At 46.4% G+C, this 25,581-nt stretch overlaps 1 protein-coding gene across 1 annotated transcript in view; it reads left to right on the plus strand.

Moving 5' to 3' along the window:
- Positions 1-25,581, plus strand: part of PLPP3 (phospholipid phosphatase 3) — a 90,635-nt gene that overhangs the window by 58,299 nt on the left and 6,755 nt on the right. Inside the window, exons 3-5 of the mRNA XM_043461182.1 lie at positions 4,078-4,358; positions 4,757-4,814; positions 16,079-16,255. Of these exons, the coding sequence (XP_043317117.1) occupies positions 4,078-4,358; positions 4,757-4,814; positions 16,079-16,255 (516 nt within the window). The remainder of the gene's footprint in view (positions 1-4,077; positions 4,359-4,756; positions 4,815-16,078; positions 16,256-25,581) is intronic.

The following is a 25,581-nucleotide window of genomic DNA, read 5'->3' on the forward strand; positions in this document are numbered from 1 at the left end:
TCCTGGAGTCATATGTCTGCTAAATGGCTTCAGCCTGATCCTGTCCTTGAAAATACACAGTTGCTATTCTATAGTGGAAATTGTTTTTAATAACAGAAATAATAAAAATGATCTTGATGTAGTCTTCTGTGGGTCTTTGAGCTTGAAAGTTAGAATATCTGGGCTCTACTCTTAACTGTCAGCTTTCTAGCCTCAAATCCTTCAGATAAGTCACTATTTCTCAGTGCCCTAGTATTCCCATCAGTAAACTGGGTATATTGTCCTCACAGATTGCAGATTAAATGAAACTGTAAGTTGCAAAAGAAATATAAAAGATTGCTAGTATTATTAGAGTTGTTGTTGGGAATTTGAGGGGCCATCAGATGTTCTCTTTTTATCTTTATCTTCCCATGAGAGGAGGAAGCATTTTACTTAGCAGCTTGCTATTTGCAAGACTGTAGCATTGAAAACTGAAGTTTCAGAATGAAGGGTATCAGCGCTAAAATTGTCCTTGAGATGTAACCAGACCCTTTCTCCCTGAGATGACTGAAGCGGAGAGGTAACACCCCTGGGACTAATCAACCATGAAATGATGTAAGAGATGCTGATCTGCAGTGGGAACCCACCTGTTCTTTTTCAGCATCAAATTGGAAATCACACCCAAGACATGCCCATTTAGAAACAGTTTCTTATCTGTTTCAGTGGATGGTTCAAGGAACTCAGGAGTCATCCTAGGGCAGGAATTATGCATGGGGCCTTGATTCTGTTCTTGGCTTGTGTCATATCTGAGCAAGTATGTTTCCTTTCCTGCTGCTTATTATCTTTGCTTTGATGAGAGGCTACTGGTGAAGGCAGCACTGGAGAGCTGGGAATAAATGCCACTGCAGTTATGAAGGAATTAATCACGGAGTCTGGGGCCTTCATTTTGCAAATGGACTCGAACTCTGGCCCCTTGACTCCTAGTTTAGTGCTTTTCCCCCCATGTCTAAAGTCAAGTGAGACTTTAAAAAAAAGAAGAATAAGAAAGAGAGAACATGATGGTGGTAATAAACATCTGGAACATATTAGCCCATAAGGTTACACAGGGTAAAAGTATAAACAGGTTCAAAAGGGGAATTAGACCTTGAATGGTAGGAAAGAATGCTGGGTGGAGAATTAGAACACCTGGGTCTAATCTTTAGATGTGAGTTAATTTGAACTTCAGTTTCTTCCGTATATAATGGACCCTTTCATTTATGACTGGCTGGGCTTCTCAGATTTTAATCTCTGCAGCATGTTGTCAAAGGACTCTTGGTAATGTTTAGAGGACATTTCCAATTTTGCAATGAAAACAACCGTGTGGACCACCATCTTGCCCCCTTTCATTCATTTATTCATTCATTTGATAGTCCTGCTGCTCTCCCAGAGAATGGCTAAGCCAGGATGCCGGACAGGGCTGGCCTTTGACCATCTCTCTAATGGAATCATATGATCTAGGAAATTCAATATGATCCAGGAAACCGAAGGGTAGCACTGAGAAATCACCAGCATTTATAAACACAGAATCACTGCATAAACGTTAGCAGCACTAGTAGCTGTTCTCACGGCTGCACCTGCTTGCCCCTGGGCCCAGCTGGCATTTCATGGCCATCCTCCCCTCCAGACTCGGGAGCCCTGGACTTGGATCAGACGCTCAGCCTGGATGCCTTGCTTAGCTAAAAAAGAATGAGGGGAGACTGTGAGAAGAGTGCCCGGATGTGTCGGTCTATTGCTCCCCTTGTGGTTGTGAACATGCTCCCTGTTTCCTGAAAGGGCAAGTGTGGCCCATCAGCTTTCCCTGTGAGGAAGTGTGAAAAGGACTTTGTGGTGAGTGATGAGTTGAACATCACTGTCCCTGCACTGTGACTGTGACCAGGAAGTGGCCAGGGCTGTTCTGTGGAGTTAAGTCAAGGGCAGCGGGCTGAGCAGTGGTAGATCACCAGTGCAGGACTTATCCTCAGCTGTGTAGGCATTTAAGGTGTTTACCCTACAGAGAGTCAGCTGACCCCCTTCCCTGCCCCAAGCCCCCACCATTCGTAAAAGCAGGCCGTTTCGGTTAGAGTGCTTTTCCTCTGTGAGTCTCAATCTATCTCCTGGTAGTTGTGGGGGTGTCATAAAGTATATAAAAAATAAAGACTGACATGCTGTTCATAGTCAATCGTTGCTGGCTTTTTTTCCCCCCTTTTTAAAGAAGTGATGAATCTCCCCTAAACATTAAAGAGTGGACACAGTGGGATGGAGGAAGGATATGAAAACCCAGACTGACTCACTGTCTTTCAGGATGAAGAAGACAATGCAGGCACCCTTGGGAATTCACAAACTCTGAAGGGCCTTGTATAAAAGTTTCTTGGTTTGTAAGCCAGTACTCTTTTCATCATGCCCTACTTCTTAAGAGTAAAATGAAAGAATCCCTTTCTGTGACCCAGGGCATTTCCACCAGTTGCCACATTTCTGACAGTACCTCTGTAGAGGTTTACATTGTTTCTGAAGGACACCAGGTAGGTGACAGAGCCTGGATTCAAACCCAAAACCGAGTCAGGGAGCATTCACCCTTTTCCTGAAGAAACCTCAGCCAGGGCTCAGCGTGGCACAGGCGAAGGCCCTGTGAAGAGTTTGATCATGGTTGGGGATTCGTGACCCCCAGTCCTAGAATCTGGAGATTTGCTCAGACCCTCTGACATCTTGTCGTGCTGTGCTGAGTCACTTTAGTCACGTGTGACTCTGTGCGACCCTGTGGACTATAGCCCTGGCTCCTCTGTCCATGGGATTCTCCAGGCAAGGGTACTGGAGTGGGCTGCCATTTCCTCCTCTAGGGGATCTTCCCGACCCAGGGATCGAACCCACGCCTCTTACGTCTCCTGCATTGGCAGTCAGGTTCTTTACCACTAGCGCCACCTTGGCCAGCTTTAATCATGATTTTGGTTCCTCAATAGCTAAGTCCTTGTTTGTCTCTCTCTTTGTTAATGTGTGTGTGTGTGTGTGTGTGTGCGCGCACGCGCATGCACGCGTGTGTGTGTGTGTGTATCGGGTTGGCCAAAAAGTTCATTCAGGTTTTTCTGTACAATGGTATGGAAAAACCCAAACTAACTTTTTGGCCAGCCCGACACACACACACACACACACACACACACACACACACACACACACACACACAGCCCGACACACACACACACACACACACACACACACACACACACACACACACACACACACACACACACACACACACACACTGGATATCTATAAAGTTCATTCAGATTTTTCCATAAGATGGTATGGAAAATCCCAAACTAACTTTTTGGCCAGCCTGACACACACACACACACACACACACACACCTGGATATCTATAAAGTTCATTCAGATTTTTCCGTAAGATGGTATGGAAAATCCCAAACTAACTTTTTGGCCAGCCTGACACACACACACACACACACACACACACCTGGATATCTATAAAGTTCATTCAGATTTTTCCGTAAGATGGTATGGAAAATCCCAAACTAACTTTTTGGCCAGCCTGACACACACACACACACACACACACACACACACACACACACACACACACACACACACACACACACACACACACACACACACCTGGATATCTATAAAGTTCATTCAGATTTTTCTGTAAGATGGTATGGAAAATCCCAAACTAACATTTTGGCCAACCCAACACACACACACACACACACACACACACACACACACACACACACATACATGTATGGATATCTATATCTTAATATATATATTAAGATATATATTATATGTTATATATTTACATATGACTGTATTTGATTGCATATGTTTCTTCTTACAAAGGTACTATATGGCCATGTAGGACTTTTTATATAAGGAAAAAATGACTGTGCTAGTACTGTTTAGTACTTCAGTCTTTTCTCCCGTGCACATTGGTGTCTTATATACTTCTTGAATAGAAAATTGGGATTTTTCTAGATTATAACCTATAGCTATGTCCTGAATATCTTCTTATGTCACTGAATATCCTTGCAGGCTCACTTTTGTTAATAGGTACTGATGCTGCCTCACTTCCCTATCCGTTGTCTTTCAGATCATCACAGGGGAATTCTACCGCATCTATTACCTGAAGGAGAAGTCCCGCTCGACGATTCAGAATCCCTACGTGGCAGCCCTCTACAAGCAGGTGGGCTGCTTCCTCTTCGGCTGTGCCATCAGCCAGTCCTTCACAGACATTGCCAAGGTCTCCATAGGGCGCCTGCGTCCTCACTTCTTGAACGTCTGCAACCCTGATTTCAGTCAAATCAACTGCTCTGTGGGCTATATTCAAAACTACAGATGCAGAGGCGAAGACAGCAAAGTCCAGGAAGCCAGGTGAGACCCCACCTCCCATGGCACGAGGTTCACGCCTTTGCTGCAGGCAGTTCAGGGAGTCCTTAGTACCAAGCTCAGTGCTGGGGCCCTGGTTTAGATGGATGAATAAGGCAACGTCCGCATTCTTAAGGAACTCACAGTCAAATAACTGATAGATCATAAAAACAATTACAATGGAGCTTTGGTAAGTCCATTCATTCATTTGTTTTTTCTTTCATTTACTTGTTCACTCATGGGTGCTTGCTACGTCGCAGGCAAGGTGTCCAAAGCACCACCACGGATGCAGGGATGAACAGGTGCTCCTCTCAGGGTCACCGTCCCGGGAGGGAAGACAGACCAACCAGCATGTAGTGGGGATGTGAATACGGCCCTTACACAGCCATCTGTTGCTCTTGCAGGAAGTCCTTCTTCTCCGGCCACGCCTCCTTCTCCATGTACACTATGCTGTATTTGGTGGTAAGTACTTTGTCTCTGATTCCAATGAAGTCCAACCCCAGCTTAAATCTTGTCTGTACACAGAGCCCTCATAATGGTTAGGGGCAGACTTCACCGAGGAATCTTTGAAAAAGAGGTTGGCTAGAAGAATTAGCTTCTATTCTGAGCCCTGCCACTGCGTTAGCAGAAGTCATTTCCCATTTTTTAAATAAAAATAATATTTACCATGGCTGCTTGGTAAAGATTGAGCACCCATTTTGGAATGATTAAGTGATAAAGACACTTGTATAACATGTTGTGGTAACAAGCACCATTTTCTGAAAATCCATTAACTCAGTTGATCCTTCCAGGAAATTTGTTATAAGTAATATTATCTCTACTGTGGGAAAGGGTCACTAAGTAAGGCTCAGACAATTCAAGCAAAGTGCCAAAATTCACATAGACATAGAACTATCACTCAAATCCATGCCTTCTGATCAAATTCCTCATAATGTTCTCCATGCCATGTCCTCCTCCATTGTTTTCTGATGGATAGGCTTTAAATGTCATTATCTGTCTACAGAGTGATTTTGAGTTTTGCAGAATCCTTCTGCATCCATGAGCACAGGTGACCTCATAATAACACAATGAACTAGGAAATCCTTAGCCCCACTGCTCAGGTCTAGAGACCAAGGCCCAGAGAGGATCACAGTGTGTTGGAGGGCCTTCAACTAGTGGTGAAGCCATGGTCTGAGGGCCCGTGTTGGCCTTGCCGTGGCCATGCTTCCTGGAAATGCTGGGACGGCTGGTGCAGGTGAAGCACCCTATCCCCTCCGGCTGCCACACAGATAGACAGCTGCTGGTCTGTTTCTGCGCGTCAGTTAAATATGGTCCCCCTGCCTCTCCTCTCCCCTTGAATGAGGTTCCTATGCCAAGGCACTTCCTGCTTTTGGCTGCTTTGATGGAGTTTAGAGCGAGAAGGCGCTGAGAGGTCAGACATAGCTCAGAGGAGCATAAAGTTGTTTGGAAAAAGAGCGTGTTGCTTTCATATTTAAAAAACATAATTAAGAGTTGGAAAAAACAGCAGAGAGGTTTTTTTGTTTTGTTTCTTTCCCCCAGTCCTTTCCAAGTCTGGAGGCCTCCGGGCTTCTCGTTACCTAGCATACAGAGCTACAAGGTGGGCCCCAACCTCTAAAAATATTAAACATGGATTTTTAAGTCATGGATAGCACTTCCCACCATACTTTATTTTTCTGTTGTTTTTGTTTTTGCTTTGCTCTGAGAAAGGACAGTTTAACAATGATATTTCATTTCCTGCTCCATTTGTATTTTACCCAGGTCTGGAAGCAATTTTACAAAATATAATTTCACTGTTTTGTAAAGTAAAAGTGCTGATAGGTTTCTGGTGCCTACTATGTGCCAGGCACTGTGTCGTGCTCATGCTATGACTTTGAGATTCTCTCAGTAACCCAACAAGATGTGTTTTGATTACACTATTTTCAGTTTCAGACACTGAAACAAACAAATCTGAATTTAAGAGGCAGGAAAGGTATTTGAAGGCTGGTCTTCATGACCCGAGCCTCGTTGTATGTTCTTTTCATGGTGCTGTGTGATAAAAAAAATCAAACAAACCTCTGCAGGATAAACTTACAGATACAAGCTCCAACGCTAATTCCAATGTCACTTGAAGGCAACCTGCTTTTCTTCAGATCTGCTCTAATGGTTGAGATGCCGCCTTACCCCCACCACCCATCACTTCCTGGCAGCTATGATTATAGCAAGAGCTCTCTACGAGGGTGTTGGGTAAAGCTTAGATTGTGACTGAGTGTTTATTTACATCTTTAAGGGAGGAAAAAACTACAGTGGCTTTATATTCCAAGAAGGAAGGACGGGAGGAAAGAAAGAGGAAGAAAGAAAAGAACCTCCTTAACCCTTCATCTCTGCAGCATATTTTTATACACTCTTTGGAGCCCCTGCACACACACATTCGCAATTCACAGGCACCCACATATACAATGTGCAAACTCAGGACTCTCTTTTTAGCTCTAAGATTATCTTGTCTTAAAATAACCTCTGAAGGTAAGGGCTGAGAAGTAGGGAGGACAGTGTCCTTCACCATGGCTCCTTTTTATGTGATGTTACACAGAAATCTCAACCCTTTGAAAGTCCAATTTGCAAAGCTTTCAAAGGAAGTTCGAAGAACACTGTTGTCGCCTGTCTGGGGAAGTAGAAGATACTGTAGTCCATCGGAGAAGCTCCTCCCGCAGCTTTTATGTTGAGCTGCAGGAAGTGCCTGAGTTGGACACTTGAGATTCTGGCAGCCCCCGGAGCCCTGTGGGATTTTGTTCAGGCACCCTGGGTTCCACAGCTTCCTTGGAGCCTTGGGAATACTCCCATTTGGACTGGCTGAGTATGGCATTGACAGTGTTTGCCTTTAGAGTCAGACAGACCCGGGAGATTCTGGCCGTGCCAGTTACTAGCCGTGGAACTGTGAGTTGGTTTCTTAGGTTTTGAACCTCAGTGTACTCTCCTGTCGAGTGGAGACAGTCGTGTCTGTTTTTGGAAGCTGGTGCCACTTTTCTTCTCTAGGCTCTGCTTTCCCCAGCTGTCAAATGTCAGAGTGGAATTAGATGGTGTCTACCATCTAATTGATTTCTCAGTCCCTCGTGGTTGTTTTTAAAAGAAGTTTGGATTAGGTGTTGAAAGGGAAGATGGGAAGCAGGCAGAGACAATTTTGTCCTGATTTCCATGGAGTTCAGAAAGTGGCGGACCGGAACACCAGCCGCGCCTTTGCCAGGCTGCCATCTAGAGCCTCCCATGGCGTTGGAGGGCGCTCCATATTAGGTTTTGATTTGTAAAATGGATAGCTTGGAAAAACCATAGCTCCAAACACCAAATTATCTCTGGGCACAGAAGCTTAAGGATGAGGTTAAGGCTTGTCGGAGATTAATGCAGATACAAATCAGAGAAATCCCACAGCATATATAAACCTAAACGTTGCTCCCTACCCTTGAGCCCTGGTCTAAACTCCAGAGGACCACATCTGGATTGGCCCTGGACCTCCATGGTCAGGGATTGAGGATGACCTGGCTGCCTGGATAATATGCCAACACGGTTGGGGGAGGGCAGGGGGGCACCAATTCGCATAGCATATCTGGAGTTACCTCTGTTGTACCAGGCACGCTGCTGCCTTCTGGGGCTACTAGATTAATCAGCCCTGGGCCCTGCCCTCAAGGAACTCACCTATGCTTTCAACATTCATCATTTAGCACCAGTTTAGTGAGGAATTGCTTCCCAGGTAGAGCTACTGGTAAAGAACCAGCCTGCCAATTCAGGAGACATAAGAGATATGGGTTTGATCCCTCGGTCAGGAAGGTTCCCTAGAGGAGGAAATGACAACCCACTCCAGTGTTCTTGCCTGGAGAATCCAACAGACAGAGGAGCCTGGTGGGGCTATAGTCCATGGGGTCGCAAAGAATTGGACATGACTGAAGCAACTTAGCACACACACAAGCATGCCCATGCTAGAGGTGGGAATGTAGTGATGGGCAGGGCATGGTCATGGCCCTCAGGGAGTTCAGTCTAGAGGAGCAGATGGACAATGACGATAGGCTTGTCCACGGTGCTGGAGGGACGGGTATATGTATAGGTTATTATGGAAACTCAGAATTGTGACACCCTCGCTAAATTGCAGAGGGGGGTGGAAGCCAAAGAGGGTGTCCTGCAGGGTAATCTCTTGATGGTGGGAGGTTAGAAGGACATGAGTTCGGTGGTATGGGATCTGCACATGTTCAGTTGAGCATGGCTTTGATGGCTGATAGGAAGCTGAGAGCTGAGAAGACCCAGTGAGCATCAGCCCTAGCTCCTCCTCCTGTTACTCAGATCAGGCAGCAGCAAGTTTGAGTGAGGCCTTTCCTGGACTGCTGAGTTCCTCTCCCAGGAATCTGTACCTTGCCCCTCCACTTTCTCGGGATACTTTGTCAGAGAAGCCTTTCCTGGCTGCCCCGTCTTATGCTCCCAAGCTTCCTTTGCAGCCTTATCTGCCCCCCCCCCCCCCCCGCCCCCAGTTTCTCATCATCTGATATAGCCTTTGTGTATCTCCACTAGATATCTTACAAGCTTCGTGGAGTAGAGGTTTTTGTCTCTTGATTTATTGCAGTCCCTCACTTCCCCACAGTCTGACAATTAAGAATGCAATGAATGCTTGATGAATGAATGAATGGATGGACCCAAGTAGTGTCTGACAGTTAAGTATGCAGTGAATGTTAGATGAATGGATGGATGGATGAATCCTGTATCTTCTGACACTTCCAGGCCATGCTGCTTTCCGTTCCAATCAAAACTTTGTTCACCTCCTCATCACTGACTTATAGATCGTGAAGGGCCCATGTGACGTAGGGAAGGCCTTTGCTGCCTCTGAAGTATTTACCTGTGGGCTCTTCACTGTGGCGCCCATGAGAATTGTTGATGTGTCCGAGGGTTTGTCGGGTTCCAAGGAAACAGGGAAGTGGCCATGTTCTCCATCCTGTGGTTGTTAGTCATTGAGGTTTTGTTCAACATGTTTAGAATCCCAGGGTAGTGGGGTCTGGTATGTCCACGAGACATGCCCGCAGATCCTGGGAGTGTCTGGTGAAACCCCTGCCAGGAACAAGGTTGTTGTTTTCACTGGGGAATAAAGAAACCACTGGACCAGATGTTTTTCCTCTTCTTCCTCTCTGCTTCATTCATCCATCCAGCCTTTTCTGAGTACATGTTCTGTGCCAACACCTGGGGACACCAAGAGAGCTCACGTTTTGTGAGGAAAGCTTGAAAAGTCAATAGTTGCAAAGCAGCAGGCTGAGTTCTCTGATTGGGGTGGACTGAGGGTTTGGAGGTCAGAGGAAAGGGCTCTGAGGCACGCTGAGTCAGTTCACAGGCTCTGTTGAACTTAAGATTAGGTCAGAGGCTCCTGTACCCTCACCCTTACAGAAGCTGTAAGAGTTTTCAGACATGCGCACTTAAAAGGTGTGACAGGTGAATTAGAGGAGCCTGAAGTTGTAAATGTCCCATTCAGGTTGTCCTTTAGTCCGTGACACCTGTGTAGTCCCCTCAGATTTCTTCTCCAGAGACAGAAATCCAATACAAAAGACCAATACTTGGCTCGCAGAGCACTCATTCCCAAAGGAAAGCCAGGTGGTTCTGTGGTTAGAGCATGGACCTAAAAGAGGCAGCTCTTACTCAGTGTCAATCATGATCCACTGTTACCTTGAGCGGGTGGCATGGCCTCTTTTGGCCTTGATCTCTTCAACTGTAAAATGAGTACAATGGTGTCTGCTTATCAGGATGGTTGTAACGATTGTAGGGAATGTAATTTAAGGCCCCTTGCTCAGGGTCTAAATGCTGAGCAAACTGGTGGTTTCTTTTTCTCCCCACCCCCGATAGTGACAGAAAGCAAGACCTCTTTCCTTCTCAAGGAGGAGAAAAGTCAACTAAAAACTCGTCTTTGTCCTGAATGGAGTTGAGTAACTTCCCAGTTCTGTGCCGTGTAGACTCACCAGCTCTGTGAACGAGAGTCAAGTATGAGCTCTGGAGGAGAAGGGAGAAAGTTTCTCCCTGTGGATGTCAGCGATCTAGACAGACTTCCAGGAAGAGAGTGGGCAGGGACAGAGGAAGGACAAAAGCCTCCTTCTCACTCTTAGCAGAGAGCTCCCAAGAGCGATGGAAATGAAGCCAGAGGACAGTACAGACCTGTTTCACCCGTATGCAAATCATGTAATGAAGCACAAATGACTTAGCAAGAACCAGTGAGACTCACCCAGGTCTGACTTGCTGGTTCAGCCCCGAGCCAGCTTGAACTCAGCCAGACTTTTCTAAGGAGGTTTTGTTGGAATTCCACAGGACCACAGTTTTGAAGCTCGAACCAGAAAGAAGAGAGCTCGGTTTTTGGAGTGAGTTCTGTGTGCTGTACCTTGGGGTTGGGGGCAGACATATACTTTTCTACCGTAGTTTCCATATCTACAATCAGCAGTTTTATTTTAGCAGCTGGAAGAACAATCTTAGCCCCAGGAAAGGACGGAAAGTTTATATTCTTTTGTGTGTGTGTGAAGGAATTTGTTTCATTCGTGTCTGTGTCTTTCACAGAGTTTTGGACAGAATTGATGCTTAGAACATTTTTTTAAATGAAAAAAATCTCCGTATGTTACATATGGGAAAGCAGAAATTCAGAGAAGCAGAGTGCTTTGTCCAGGTCAGACAGCTGGTATGTAGCAAAAAAAAAAAAAAAAAAGGATTCACATCCGGTTGTTCTGTTTGCAAGTTAGACACTTTCTGTGGCATTGCACTGATGCCCAGGAAGTGGGTTCTCTGAGCCCAGAGGCCTTAACACCGGTGGGGAAATAAAGACAGAGAGCTCAGGACCTTGGGGTTGCTGACCCCCAGGAGAGGTCAGGCTGATTTAGGCTTTCTGGTTTTGTCCAGTTCTGCTCACCTCTTTCTAAACCACCCTTTTCAGGGGGCCTGGGACTTTGCTGAGGCCCCTGCAGGAGATTTGATTCTTGGAAAGGTTCCGTGCTCTTTGGCCCGTAACAGGACATTACATCCTTGTGGCTGGTATGTTTGACTCCGTCTCCTGGATAAGGGCTACCTGCCTCTATGGAGTATGGAGCCTCCTGACCCACATAGCATTCCCAGGTGGAATTTCCAAGGGAGCAGGGTGCTCCAGAATGTACTTACAGATTCTGAGAAGGCCTGAGCCTCTGGCCCTGGAGTGAGTAGCTCGTATGAACTGGACTTTGAGCTGACAAAATCCAATCCGTTTAGCACTTAGATTGGGGTGGGATAGAGGGTGTTATCAGATTCTTAGATAAACTTCAAAGCCTGAAGCCCTCAGCTGCCTTCTCATTTCTGAAGTAGTCACTGGGCTAAAGGTCATTGCACAATCTTTTTCTTCAGTGATTCACTTATTTTGGTGAAATCAGCTACAGTCATTTGAGTCAGTCTCATCTATCAAGGCGAATGGGTGGTGTTGATTTCTAAACAGTGGCTTCAGTCCCTGTCTTCTGCCAGGCAGGGTCCTGTGATGTCTCATTTGATGCTGGCAACCCTGAGAGGAAGATCCTGTCCTTCCTGTTTCACAGAGAAGGAGACTGAGCCTTAGAGAAGTTAGTAAGGGACTGAAATAGGGGCCTGTTTAGATGCTAAGTCATGTCTGACTCTCTTGTGACCCTATGGACTGTAGCCCGCCAGGCTCCTTTGTCCTTCGCATTTCTTAGACAAGAAAACTGGAGTGAATTGCCATTTCCTTCTCCAGGAATCAGGGTAATCTCACCCCAGAATTCAGTTGGTTACTCCTGTGCCCCAGCTGCGGACACCAGGCTTGATCCTGAGATCTCGAGACATTTCTCAATAAAAGTACTAGTTACCAGTGGATGTAGGGGAACAAGCTTCCATCTGCCCACTAATTCCATGTCTCTGTGTGTGTGTGTGTGTATGCTTAGTCATGTCTGACTCTTTGCTATCCCATGGACTATAGCCCACCAGGTTCCTTTGTTCATGGAATTTGCCAGGCAATAATACTGGAGTGGGCTGCCATTTCTTTCCCAAGGGGATCTTCCTGACCCAGGGATCGAACCCATCTCTCCTGCATTGACAGGCACATTCTTTACCGACTTCCCCACCTGGGACTGCCCGCCAAAGGGATTCTAGCCCCATGGTGGCCCCCTCCTCCTTCCTAAGCACTCCCTTCCTGAAGCTATTCTGACGACGTGTCTCTTCCTCCCTCCTCAAGCTCCTCTCACATATTTATTCTTTTCTTGCATTAAGCTCTAGCTTTCAGTATCTGAGTCGGTGGATGGGGAGATGTGTGCCTCGTCCAGTTGGGAAACCTGCTGTTCTTCTGCTCCACCTCCATCTCCAGGGCTGGTGACTTAAATGCTACATGGAGTGGGGCAGGGAGACTTCGAGGATTTTTGAACAATCATTTCCTGAGGACCTGTAGATTTTTAAGTTGAGAGAAATGAGAAAATCTTGAGGTTATCAGGTCCAAATGAAGAAAAATAAAAGTGGTTAGAGAGTGAAATCATCTGTTTCTTTGAGCAGTACCTGGTGCCAGGCATTTATCACCAATCTCTGCTACAGTCTATGAGGTAGTTGTTACATTTATTTTACATGGGAGAAAAGTGAGGCTCAGTGAGGTTTATCTGATGAAAACCTGTGCCGTTTCAGCTACCCCCTTCATCCCTGTTCCTTGCCAAGACTGGCTGGAAGAAGGCTGGACCATGGTGGTCACACTGCATATGGACTAGTCCTTTTTCCCTGAATTTGCCGTTGTCTTAAGGACCAGGTTGAGTTGGGGCTACCAACATCATTCCCATTATCATTCTCAAAAGGAAGAGATTCCTTTGACTCATGGTTGCAGAATCTGCTGTTTGTTGGGTTATTTCACTAGAAATGAGGGAGTGGCCTTTGACCTGCACATTATTTGGGGGTGGGGGGGTGGGGGGGGGTGGGTAATGAGTCTCTTGCTTAAAAATAATTTGATTTTTTCACCATGGCTAACAGTAATATTTCCCAGTTGGGATTCAATAGGTAGATACTCTATAAAAATAATAAGTTTTATAAATGATAAAAATAAGGATTAAGTATTTATCAACCTTTTTTTAAAAAAGAGCTTTGGAATGTTCCATGAAGTCTGGTTTGGGAAAGAAAGACTGACCTAAATAGAGGCCACATTCCTTTGACAGGCAACCCCCTTCATGAATTGCCCCTCTTGCCTCTGTAGCCCTGTGTCTCACACTCTGCCAACCCCACACCCCCACTGATCGCATATATACTTTTCTGTTATTACTGAACTTCCAGAAGTTCTTTTCAGCTCTGACTGGTGACTTCTAAGCCATTGAGCTTCCTGGGATACACACTTCTCAATACATCCCCTTAACTCCTAGCAAATACTTATGTATCTTTAGGATTCAAATCAAGTATGCATACCCCTTAGTAACTGACCCTGGTTCCCCAGCTTCTTTCATAGTTTCTATAAAATCCATAAGTGCACTTAAACCTGTTTTCATATATTCATCTATATTTCAGTTCAGTTCAGTTCAGTCACTCAGTCATGTCCGACTCTTTGCGACCCCATGAATCGCAGCACGCCAGGCCTCCCTGTCCATCACCAACTCCCGGAGTCTACCCAAACCCATGTCCATCGAGTCGGTGATGCCATCCAGCCATCTCATCCTCTGTTGTCCCCTTCTCCTCCTGCCCCCGACCCCTCCCAGCATCAGGGTCTTTTCCAATGAGTCAACTCTTTGCATGAGGTGGCTAAAGTATTGGAGTTTCAGCTTCAACATCAGTCCTTCCAATGAACACCCAGGACTGATCTCCTCTAGGATGGACTGGTTGGATCTTCTTGCAGTCCAAGGGACTCTCAAGAGTCTTTTCCAACACCACAGTTCAAAAGCATCAATTCTTCAGTGCTCAGCTTTCTTCACTGTCCAACTCTCACATCCATACATGACTACTGGAGAAACCATAGCCTTGACTAGATGGACATCTATATTTAATATATTTCATATATTGCCCCTCGTAGGGGAGGAATGATAACATCTCATTTTTGTGTGCTTAGCACTTAGCATAGTGCCTGGCTTATGTATTGATCTATTTGTGTGTGTTTGTGTGTGTGTGTGTGTGTGTGTGTATTTATTTATTTGACCTTTTAGGTTAATTTTATAATAATTTTTTAAAGCTTTTTCTCTAAACCTTTTTAGGATGTTCCTAGGAATCTGATTTAATTTACATATTATCTTTTGAGTTTATAAGTTGAGTGTTCTTAAAAATAAAAATTCTGTCTATTCAAATTGTCCTCCATGTCCTTTATTTCATCCTGGCTCTATGCAGTTCTTGGTGAGCTAATTTCTGCTTATATCATCATCTGGGCTATTATGATGATTTTACCTCTTCTTTTAGATTACTTTTTATTTTTTAAATTGGCATATAATTGCTTTACCTCTTTTTGATATTTAGTGGGGTATTTTTAATATTTGAAAAATGATTGGTTTTTATCACTTGTTTAGCGGCCAACAACATCAGTGCATTGTCCTTTAAAATTTTTGATCTGTTGTTCTTAGATTTCTCCAAAATATATTTATGTAGTTTCATAATGATTATAAAGTTGCCTGCTGTTTTCCAGGTCTGGGTTTTTTGAAATTGTCTTCCAAGTAGTTGAGGAGTCAGTGTTAGGCATTCTTTCTACATGGGCAAGAATGATTCTGGAATCTGCCACTCTTCTGTCTCTCAGGTTTGCTGCTGGCTTGTCTTTCCTGACCACCCAGAGGAAGGTGTCCATTTGTCTCAGGAAGGGCAGAGTCACTCCCTTGCCGCTGCCCCAGGTCTATCTTTAGGCCGCTGCCCCACCCCTCCGCTCTCCTCCCCTCTCTCTGGTCTCCAAGCCCCTTGCTTTGATTTGTGTCGGAAGTTCCCCTTCGTCCTCTTGCCTCTTCCCCTTCATTTCCCAAGTTCCCACAGGAACCTGAGAAGTAGGTTGTGCCCAGAGGTTAGAACGGAAACTGCAGCAAGATAACTTCAAGGGACAATACCCAGTTGACGTCATTGCAACTTCTTTGCTTCGGCCAGAGTGGCTTTTTTCCTTCCATTTTCCTTCAGGTTACTTTTCTACCCCACCCAGTCCAGTCTCTGTCAACCTCTGTTTGAAAGATCTCTTGCATTGTCTGGTTGGTTTATGTGTTTCCTCATGTTGTGATGCAAAATCCATAGTTCCAGGTGGTGACTTAGAAATTTGTTCTTTGTTAGAGTTGCTTTCATTTGAATCAGAAGCATTGCTTTGTGACTGTCATAATAACCTTCCCTGATCAGCATGCATGAGTTTCCATGATGCTTCTGAGAGGTGGGAAGTGAAGGAATTTTGTAGCCATAATCTCTAGGAAAATACACACATGCATTGAATGAGTTGTCACTGAATATAAAAAAGAAACCGTTATGAACCCTGGTTAGTATTCTTTAATTGGTTTCAATCAAAAAATGAGAAAAGGAAACTCCCATTTATGGAATGTCAGGCAGCGTGCTAAGGCCATTCTCTTGAATTTTTTTCTTCAATTTTCTCTAGCTTAGCTTCCTAGAAAAGCTCCATTTTCCCCCTAGTTTTTAGTAGAGGAACTAAGGCTTAAGTTAAAACAAACAAAAAAATGGGCTTGAGGTCAAGTCCAGTTTGAATGCTCTTTCTTGCGGATGATTCCATGCATGGGAATTGACCTGGGATTAGAATGCAGGTGAGCAGCCAGTCACTCGGTGTCTGTTGTTCTGTCTCCTCCCTCCAGCTGTACCTGCAGGCCCGCTTCACCTGGCGAGGGGCCCGCCTGCTCCGGCCCCTTCTGCAGTTCACCCTGATCATGATGGCCTTTTACACAGGACTGTCCCGCGTGTCTGACCACAAGCACCATCCCGGCGATGTCCTGGCGGGATTTGCTCAAGGAGCCCTGGTGGCCTGCTGCATAGTAAGTAGCCTCTGGTCCTCAGCACATGAGCAGGGTCATGAACAACTTGCTCATTAAATGTTTTTGGTTCACTGACCGGAGCCGGGGCAGTCTCAATCCTCTTCTCTGCCTGGTGTCCCGGGAGCCACCCTGCCCCGGGACCTCTTCAATGAACTGAGGATAATTCCTGCTTCTTTCCAACCTGGAAGTTTTATTTTATGTTTAAATTTTTATTGAGTTATAATTTACCTACCATACAATTCACTTGTTTTACTTGCATAATTCAGTGATTTTTGGTATATTTACAGAGTTGTATAACTATTGCCACAGGCGTCAGACTTTTTCCCCACAAGGCATATGGGACCTTATCTCCCCAACATAAGGGGGATTTTATGCCCCCTACATCAGAAAATGGAGTCTTAACCTGTGGACTTCCAGGGAAGTCCCCATGGAAGTTTTAATCCAGCAGACTCTATAAATCCTCTTCTCCAGAAGGGTTAGGCTCATAGTTGCAATTGCAAGGTATCTTAGATAGTATCCTACTCACTTACTCTATTCATGAGGGCATTTAGGGTTCAGGAGGGGAAGAAACTTGTCCCAAGTCACATGTCAAGAGTCTAAGTCTGTGACTCATCTGTTGCTCACATGCTGCTTTGGTGATCACTTACTATTCAGAGGTACTTCCCAGTGTCTTGAAAACTTATACCCTTCCTACTGTGACCTTGGGCTTCTCTTGGAGCTCAGTCAGTAAAGAATCTGCCTGCAATGCAGGAGACCTGGGTTTGATTCCTGGGTCGGGAAGATCCCCTGGAGAAGGAAATGGCAACCCATTCCAGTATTCTTGCCTGGGGAATCCCATGAACAGAGGAGCCTGGCAGGTTACAGTCCATGGGGTCTCAAGAGTTGGACATGACTTAGTGACTAAACCAGCACCACCACCGTGACCTTTACTGGACTTAGTCAGACTCTTGACTAGGTGTTGGCTGGGTGAGAGAGAGCTTGGCGAAGGCTCAGCCCTCTCCTGACCTGGGGGCTTTGTACATCAAACCACAGAGCTTCCTGGAGAATGGTCTTGAATGGATCACATTCTGATTTGCCCCAGATGGCAGGGTTACCCCTTCACATACCTCCTCCCTGACTCCTGGTGAGGGTGGGGTGAGGCATTCTACCTCTGAGCCTGTTTCTTCAGGTATCTCTGCTTTTCTTGCCTGCAACAAGTTGTTTTTAAGAGTCAAAAAGAGAAACTTAAAAAAAAATCTGTACAACATTAAATTTTGTGCTGGAACCTTTGAGGGGCTTATTACAGCCAACATGACTGAGCACCTCCTCTGACACCATGCTTTCCTGGTCTGTACTAAGGGGTACTTACCCCAGTCCAGCAGGAGTTCTAGAACAGAGTACTGGCTGGGTGTTCAAGAACTACACGCGCGGGTCATGTTGTTAGTTTTAACCCTTGTTCATTCCCAATAAGAATCATGAGGTAGAGAGATCTAGACTAGCCCCTGGTCCTTTCCTGTGTACTCTGCCTGGCTGACGCCTGGTATCTCCCTGCACTAACCACCTTGTCTTCTGTATTCATCACTCTGTGTTGAAACTGTAGACATGTTTCTCCCTTTAGACTATTCCTCCCGGACAGGAACCCTAGTCAATATATATGTTATTCTCCCTATGTCACCAACGCCTCTCAGGGATGCTAGCGCAGACTAAGTGAATGGATGTGTAATCAACAAAGCTAGGATCCGTGAGTTGATCCACTTTTTCTTGAGAACATTGTTTTGAAGGCAGGGGGATGGATAAGGCACAGTCCTTGCTTTCAAGGCAATCCCAGTTCAGTTGCTCATTCCCAGGCCAGGCTCAGGAACTACAGTAGGATGAGGGGCCATCATGGAGACTGACCAGGGCACTTTAGCAGGCATGCAAGGTGAGAAGCGGGGCATGGAGTTAGGGCAATCAGAGTGGGCACCACGGAGAAAGTAGCATCTGAGCTGCCAGCCAGCCTTGGCCTGGAAACCCTAGCCTAGGCACTGTCTGTTTTGCGGGCTTTATTCTTTACTTTCTTAAGTATTTTTTTTTCAGTCAAGGCCAGGAGGGAGAGAAATTGGGAGAGCACAGCGTTAATGAGAGCAGCTGTCACCGGGCAGCTTGTTCTCTGCAGCCTGGCCCTTTAATGTGAAGTGACAGTGGGGGATGGGTGTTTGCACGACAGGGTAACCCTCTGCTGACCATGCTGTCTGGGCGTCACTCTAGGCAGGAGCTCGGCCCACGGGGGCCTGCTGTGGTGTTTCCTTTTTGGCGCCACTGCCCTAATTAAGATCTCCTGCACCCCCAATTAAAAAATTTGAAAGATCGGGGGTGGGGGTCCTTGATAACCTTCCTGTCTTTTATAGAGCACGTCGTACTACGTACAATGGGACAAAGTGTATGGGAGGACCAGGGTTTATTTTCGAGAAGGGAAATGAGGGGTCTGACTTTTATCCTGTTTGGCTCTGGCAGGCTGGAGCACTGGATAGGAATTTGGTCCGAGTGTTTGTCAAGCACCTACTCTGTGTTGGCTCTGTTCTAGATTCTTTACTCATCGACTCCTTTTAAGGCACATGAAGCCATTGGAGACTATAGCCATTTTACAGATGAGGTAACTGAGACTCAGAGAGATGACTCAGGTCATCCAAGATAAGAGCTCCCGGGGATGCTCAAGGCTGTGCCCTCTGGGCTTGGCAAGGAGGCGTGGTCACCTGAGCCAAAGTAGCGTACACAGCTGCTTCCAGAGCAGAATTTGAGGGTGTCAGGGGCCTTCCCAAACCTTTAGGCTGCTCCAGTTGCTGCTTTGGGTTTGCTAGCCTGTTTTACAGTGTAAAGATAGCTCAGGAAAGGGTTGTAAGCATTTTTCCTTGTCCCACTTAGCTCTGAACACACAAGAGTAAGGACTCAATATTTATCATTCTTCTCCCAGCACCTGACTCCCAGCTTAGTCCTCAGGAGCCCATGGTCCCAACTGCCTCAGGATTCCAGCACCGAGCGAACCATTTCATGTAAGCTACTCAGGCCAGAGCAAGGTGTGGGGTCAGCCAAGGAGCTTGAGAATGCCCAACCGGGGGAAAAGAAGGCAGTGTGTCATTTTCCATCGTAAGAAGTATGAGGAAGACAGAAACAAAACTCAAGACACCAGGATGAGCTGGATATGGGTCTGGGGAACTAAGAAGAGGGGACAGGAAGGTGGATGAAAGAAGTCTGTCTTCTAGGTTTTGCTGCACCTCTTATCAGGTGCTTACTTGGAGTTGTACCAGGTAGCTTGCAGCCTAGGCAGGAGTCTGTGGCCTCTGCCCTGCTGTGTCTCATAGCAGAACTTGGTCCCAAGAAACAAGGCTACCCAGGCACATCCCAGGCAAAACCATATTCTCTTCTCACCCATGAATGTGGCTGATATGAGTGAATCTTGACACAGTGCATCACCTGAGACTGGTTAGGAGGACCAAGAAGAGGCAACCCAATAAGGTACAAGGCCACTTCACAGGGGGCCAAGGACTGTATAAGCCATTTCCCACCCTTACCAATAATCTCCTGAGCCAAGCTTCAATGCACCCCCAGCGACACGGGCATCACATTTGCTAACATGCATGAAAAGCTCATGTACAGCTACTATGTTAAGTACTTTACACTGATCATCTCCAGTGCCCGGAAAAAACCCTACACCTTTCACTGTGCTCACTAAAGAGATGAGGAAATGGACAAGGAAGGATGAAGTAACACAGAGAAAGGGTAGAAAGTAGTGGGTCGACTCCAGGCGGTTCAGCAGGGCCAGCTCTGAAGATCCCAGCCTCTTGTAAGGCCTCATCTCCCACTCCTCTCACACCCCCTCACCTCCAGGCACAGCACTTGAAACAGGTTTTTCAGCACCCTGAGCTCCTGTCTTAGACAGCTGTTCCCTTTTGGTGGAGCACAGTTTCAGTTTCACTCCATCGCTGATGAAACCTGTGTTACTTTCGCATGTCGCTGCTCTAACAAATTGTCACAAACTTAGTAGCTTAGAACAGCACAGATGAATTTTCTTAGAGTTCTTGAGTTCTGAATTCCACAATGCATCTCACTGGGCTAAAATCAACATGTTACAGAGCTGCATTCCTTCTGGAAGATCTGGGGAGAGTCTCAAATATCAATGATTGCTTGACATTTCCAGCTTCCAGAGGCTGCCTGCATTCTTTGGCTTGTGGTCACTTCCTCCATCTTCATAACCAGCAGCGTAGCATCTTCATCTCTCTTTCAGACTCTCTGGCCTCTGATCCCATCAGCACATCTTCTGTGTTTCTGACTCTTCTGCCCTTCCTCTTTTGAGGGCCTCTGTGATTACATTGGACCCACCTGGATAATATAGGATCATCTTCCCATCTTGATATCCTTAACTTAGTCACATCTGTGAAGTCCATTTTGCCATGTAAGGTAATGTATTTGCAGGTCCTGGGCATTGTTGGGGGTGGCATTGTTTAGTTTGCCATGTCTTCTCTTCTGCCTTTTCTGAAGACAATTGCTTAACTTTCTTCTAATGGTGCCATGGCCCCTTGAATGTTTTCCATTATGACATTCAGCCTGGTTCTGTCATAACTGCTCAAATGTCTGTCTCCCCAGGTAGCCTTATGGGTACCTTGATGGCAGAATCCATGGCTTAACCCACGGTTGTTCATTCTCAGTGCCTAGTGCTGTGGCTGACATGCAATAGCTGCTTGAGAAGCATTGGTTAAAGAATGAGTGATGTTAGCTTGTGACTTTCGGCAAGATACTTCCTCCCTGAGCCTAGTTTCCTCATCTGTGAATTGATCGTGGAAGCCCTTTAGCTCCATGACCTTCTCCCACAGGGATTCCAAGGCTCAGCCAACTTTGGGCTTTGTAGTAACTGAGCTGGATTTGCCTTCTCGGGGTTTCCCAGGTGGCTCCATGGTAAAGAATCCACCTGCCAATGCAGGAGACACAGGAGATGTGAGTTCTATCCCTGGGTCAGGAAGATCCCCTGGAGAATGGCCATGGCAACCCACTTCAGTATTCGTGCCTAGAATATTTCATGGACAAAGGAGCCTGAGGGGCTGCAGTCCATGGGGTCTCAGAGTTGGACACGACTGAGCACACATGCAGAGAGAAACCCGCCTTCTCAGACAGAACCGTCTCTCTGCAATGTCTATGTAAGTGGCCTCTACTGGGGGCCACAGCATATCTTATAAATCCCCAAGGGTTACAACGCATCACTCCAGAATGTTGGCTCAGCCACTGCCTTGGGCAATAGGCTATGACAGCCAAGCACTTTGACCTGGGTCTTGAGAGCAAGTTCTGTCACAGCAAAAAGATATGTCTAGACAAAAATCACATGCCAAACAGGAGAGGGTTCTGTTCCCTCCCCCACTGCTTGGTAGTTGAACTCTTTCCAGAGGAGGGGCAATGGTGCCCAACACAGACAAAAAACCTACACGGCATCGTGGACTCAACACAGAGATACAGTCACATGGGGTCCGAAGGTCAGGCACACTGATGTACACCTTCACACATGTGGATGCAGGTGCATGGCACAGAGGCACATGGTCAGACCCAGTTATACACAGACAGTCATCCATCCTCTTTCTGTCACCGGCTCTCAGAACCACGGATACACAGACAAGCCAAGGCAAACACAGGCACATACTCACTGTACCCCCCGCCCCCCGACACACACACACAGTCACCCCTCCCAAGATTTGAACTCCACAGCTGGGCTCAGCATTCCCACCCTTGGAGTAACCCAGGGACCCGGATGAAGCGACAGACAGTGGGTTCATTTCCTGTCTGGTGACAACTTGCCTATCTGGCCACCTCCTCCCTGACCCTCCAACAGATGGCAAATTACGGGGCCCTGGGAGGGGTCAGGGCAGGGCCAGGCCGCCATTGCAGTGGTGCAGCAGAGGAAGCAGCTGCTCGTGAATTTCATAAACACGCGGCAGAGTCTTTCCTGGTTTTCCTCTCGTGGGGGGTGTGGCTCAGACAGCCGTCGCTCTTTTGTGTGCTACTGTCTTCCTCCAGGATGTAGGGAAGGGCGAGGGTGTTCTTTGTCTCTGCCCCAGAGAGGTGACCTTGAGGGAGGAGACAAACGAGGATGTGAATGGGAGAAGAGTTCAGTGATGACAGCCCCCCAAGAGGAAACTGGGGTGCAGGGAGACAGTGAGACACACCTGAGGGCACATGGTGGCAGAGTAGGAACCAGATCCTGGCTCTCCTGATCTGATCTTATAAGATTAAACTAGGAAACCCCAACCATGTGCAATCTATACCATGAATTTGTGGGATGATCTCCTTCTGTACCGGGAGATTCCCCTCTATTTCCACTGGATTTGTTCCACTGCTGCCCAGGCACAGGGAATGGATGAAATAACCTCCCGAATCTCTCTGGCCCTGCAAAAGCCTGGCTGTTTGTCCAGGAGCTCTGGGATGACCTCGCCACTCTGGGCCCCCAGTCTCAGATGGGCAGGGGTGACAGGAGCATGGGTGTGAGAGAGAGAGAAGAAAGCAGAGTCAGAGGTAAGCTCTGCCCCTCAGTAGATCATGACAATTTGCAAAGTCATTCTATTGGGTTGGCTAAGGAGTTCATTCAGGTTTTTCCATAAGATAAAATCTCCTTTCTTGTTCCCCTGCTGAGATGGATGGGATGGATGCAAGGCCTACTCAGAAGGGGGGAGTTGTATTCCCACCACTTAACTTAGATATATTGGCCAAGTTACTTCCTCTCAGCTGCCTTTTCCCATCCCACCAGGTGGGGATGATGCGTCTTAACACACAACCTCATCTTTGGATTGAGGAGTCAATGAATTAAAGATGTGTCATGCTTGGCACATGTAGCACATCGATTGAATGTGTATTCCATGTTAAGTATGATGCTTCGTTTTAAATATTCACAAGCTAAAAAGAGTTGGTCCTTAAAGAGCTTATGGTTCAGTGGTTTCCCAACCACAGTCCATAATAAGAAACACACCGTGCATCATAACCCATTAGAGGCAACTGTGCATGCATGCTCAGTTGTGTGTCTGACTGTTTGCGACCCCATGGACTGTAGCCCACCAGGCTCTTCTGTCCATGGAATTTTCCAGACAAGAATACTGGAGTGGGGAGCCATTCCCTCCTTCAGGGGATCTTCCTGACCCAGGGGTTGAACCCACGTCTTGTCTCCTGCATTGGCAGGCAGATTCTTTATCACTGAGCCACCTGGGAAGCCTAATAAAGGTACCGACACATAACTAAAATATTTCACAAAATAAGACTTACACTTACTGTAGGTGATACAGTCTAATGTTTTAAATTCAACCTTTAAAATGCTGGTAGTGACCACCTAATAAATTGATATTATAGCTTATTAATGACTTGTACTGTGCAGTTTGATAAACGCTGCTCTAGTGGGAAGGACATGAAACATACAAGTGCGATAGACAGGCACAGCCATTAGGATGGGCTCCTGTCCTGGGGAGAGTGGGGCCAAGAGAAGGGGAGTGCTCCTTTTTCTTGAAGGTGATGGATGTCTGGAAAGAATTCTTACAGTAGGAGAATATTGAGCAATGTATGGGTATTTTCTCTGAGATACAAAAGATAAGGAAGGGCATTTCATGTAGGAGGAATTACACAAAGACATGGGGATGGATGTGTATATGGCATGACTTGTGACCCTAAAAATTTCAAAATGATGGAACATGTGGGATGCTTGGGAGAAGTCGGTTATAGTAGCCTCCTTTACCCTTTCAACTTCAAAAGGTGGGATTTCTGGAAGTGGTCTCCTGCTTCCTCCAGTGTCTATAATTCTTGGGGACCATGTTCCTGAACTCTGGCTGATGCTGGATCTAGCATCCTAGTGACCGAGTGTCTGCTCTCTGGGTCCTCCTTACCAGCCACCCTCCTCCGTATTAACTGAGAAGTACCCTCCTGTGAGGCTCTTTGCAGAGTTCAGATGCCTGTTCTCCTTCAGAATTGCCCATGACCTTCCTCTACTGCTCCAAACCCCTCTTCTTTTCATGGGACTGACTTCCTTCATGACCCTCGGTATTGATGATGGTCATGAAGGATGATGACTATTTGAAGAGCCTTTCATAGGTAAGAAGCGTTTTTACATGAATCCTTCCATTTAAGCCTTACAGAAACCGTAGGAAGGTAGATTTTTAAATAGCCACAGCACACAAATGAAGGGCAGACCCATCATCTGAAATCACAAACTTCTTCATCTTGCACAAGTGCAAACCTAGACAAGAGTGTGCATTGGCCTGGGTCACACAGCAGTCACAATTTGGGGACTAGATCCTGTAGCCTGACTTCTTGTGTGACACTCTTTCTACCTCATCAAGTTCCCACTCAGATACACAAGGAAATTACTCAGTATGGACACTGGTAGTTTCCCAGGGCCAAACAGTCACTGACACTGGCCTTATTAAGGTCAGAAAATAATTATTGTAATAAAGTAACTCCTATTTAGTCAAAAGACAGGGCTGCCAAAGATGACTTTTCTTTGCATGTGTGCTCAGTCACTCAGTCGTGTCAGACTCTTTTGTGACCCCATGGACTATAGCCCATTAGACTCCTCTGTCCATGGGATTTTCCAGCCAAGAATACTGGAATGGGTTGCCATTTCCTCCTCCAGGGGAACTTCCGGACCCAGGGATCAAACTCTCATGTCCTGCATTGGCAGGTGGACTTAAGGTGTGAGGGTGAGCCAAGACCCAAGGCAAGGAAAATTATTCTGTAATCGGTGAGATTGTTTCTTATGGTAGAGCAGGATGCCTGAAGGATATCCCAAGACCAAGGCATTGGGTGGGGGGGGGCGGTATGCAACAGGGACAGCCCATGGTTTCTACCCTCACAAGGGGAGTGAGTGGACCAGATTTACTGAGGGTTATGCATGCTGGGCTCCAGTTCATTCCCTTGAGTAGCTTGTTGTCGAAAGGGAAATCATGACGTCACATTTAAAGCACTGCACCTGCACCAAAGTCTAGGCCTCATACTAATACGGAAGGTCATTGAAAGCTCAGTGTGGGTACTGAAGAGAACAGGTAAGAGCAGCTCAAGGAAGGGCTCATGGAGCCCCAGTGTACAGAGAGCGGAGTCGCTCTCAAAGAGGTTACAAGATGTCTAAGACACACAAGCCATTGAATGGCGGGTCTAGCAGCCCATCTGATCATCTGGAGATTGGTGAGCTGTAGGCAGGCAGCTCCTCAGCTGGGTTGGGCTGTGTGCTCTGGGGAGTGGCGTATCAGAGCTGGTGAATGCCGGCAACACGACACTGGAAGCATCTTTCTTTTTGATTGGCTGACTCATTCCCCCCAAAAGCCCCAGAAATTATTGGCCTTAGAGAGCAGATC

The sequence above is a fragment of the Cervus canadensis genome, chromosome 2 (assembly GCF_019320065.1).
Source record: "Cervus canadensis isolate Bull #8, Minnesota chromosome 2, ASM1932006v1, whole genome shotgun sequence".
Lineage (NCBI taxonomy): Eukaryota > Metazoa > Chordata > Mammalia > Artiodactyla > Cervidae > Cervus > Cervus canadensis.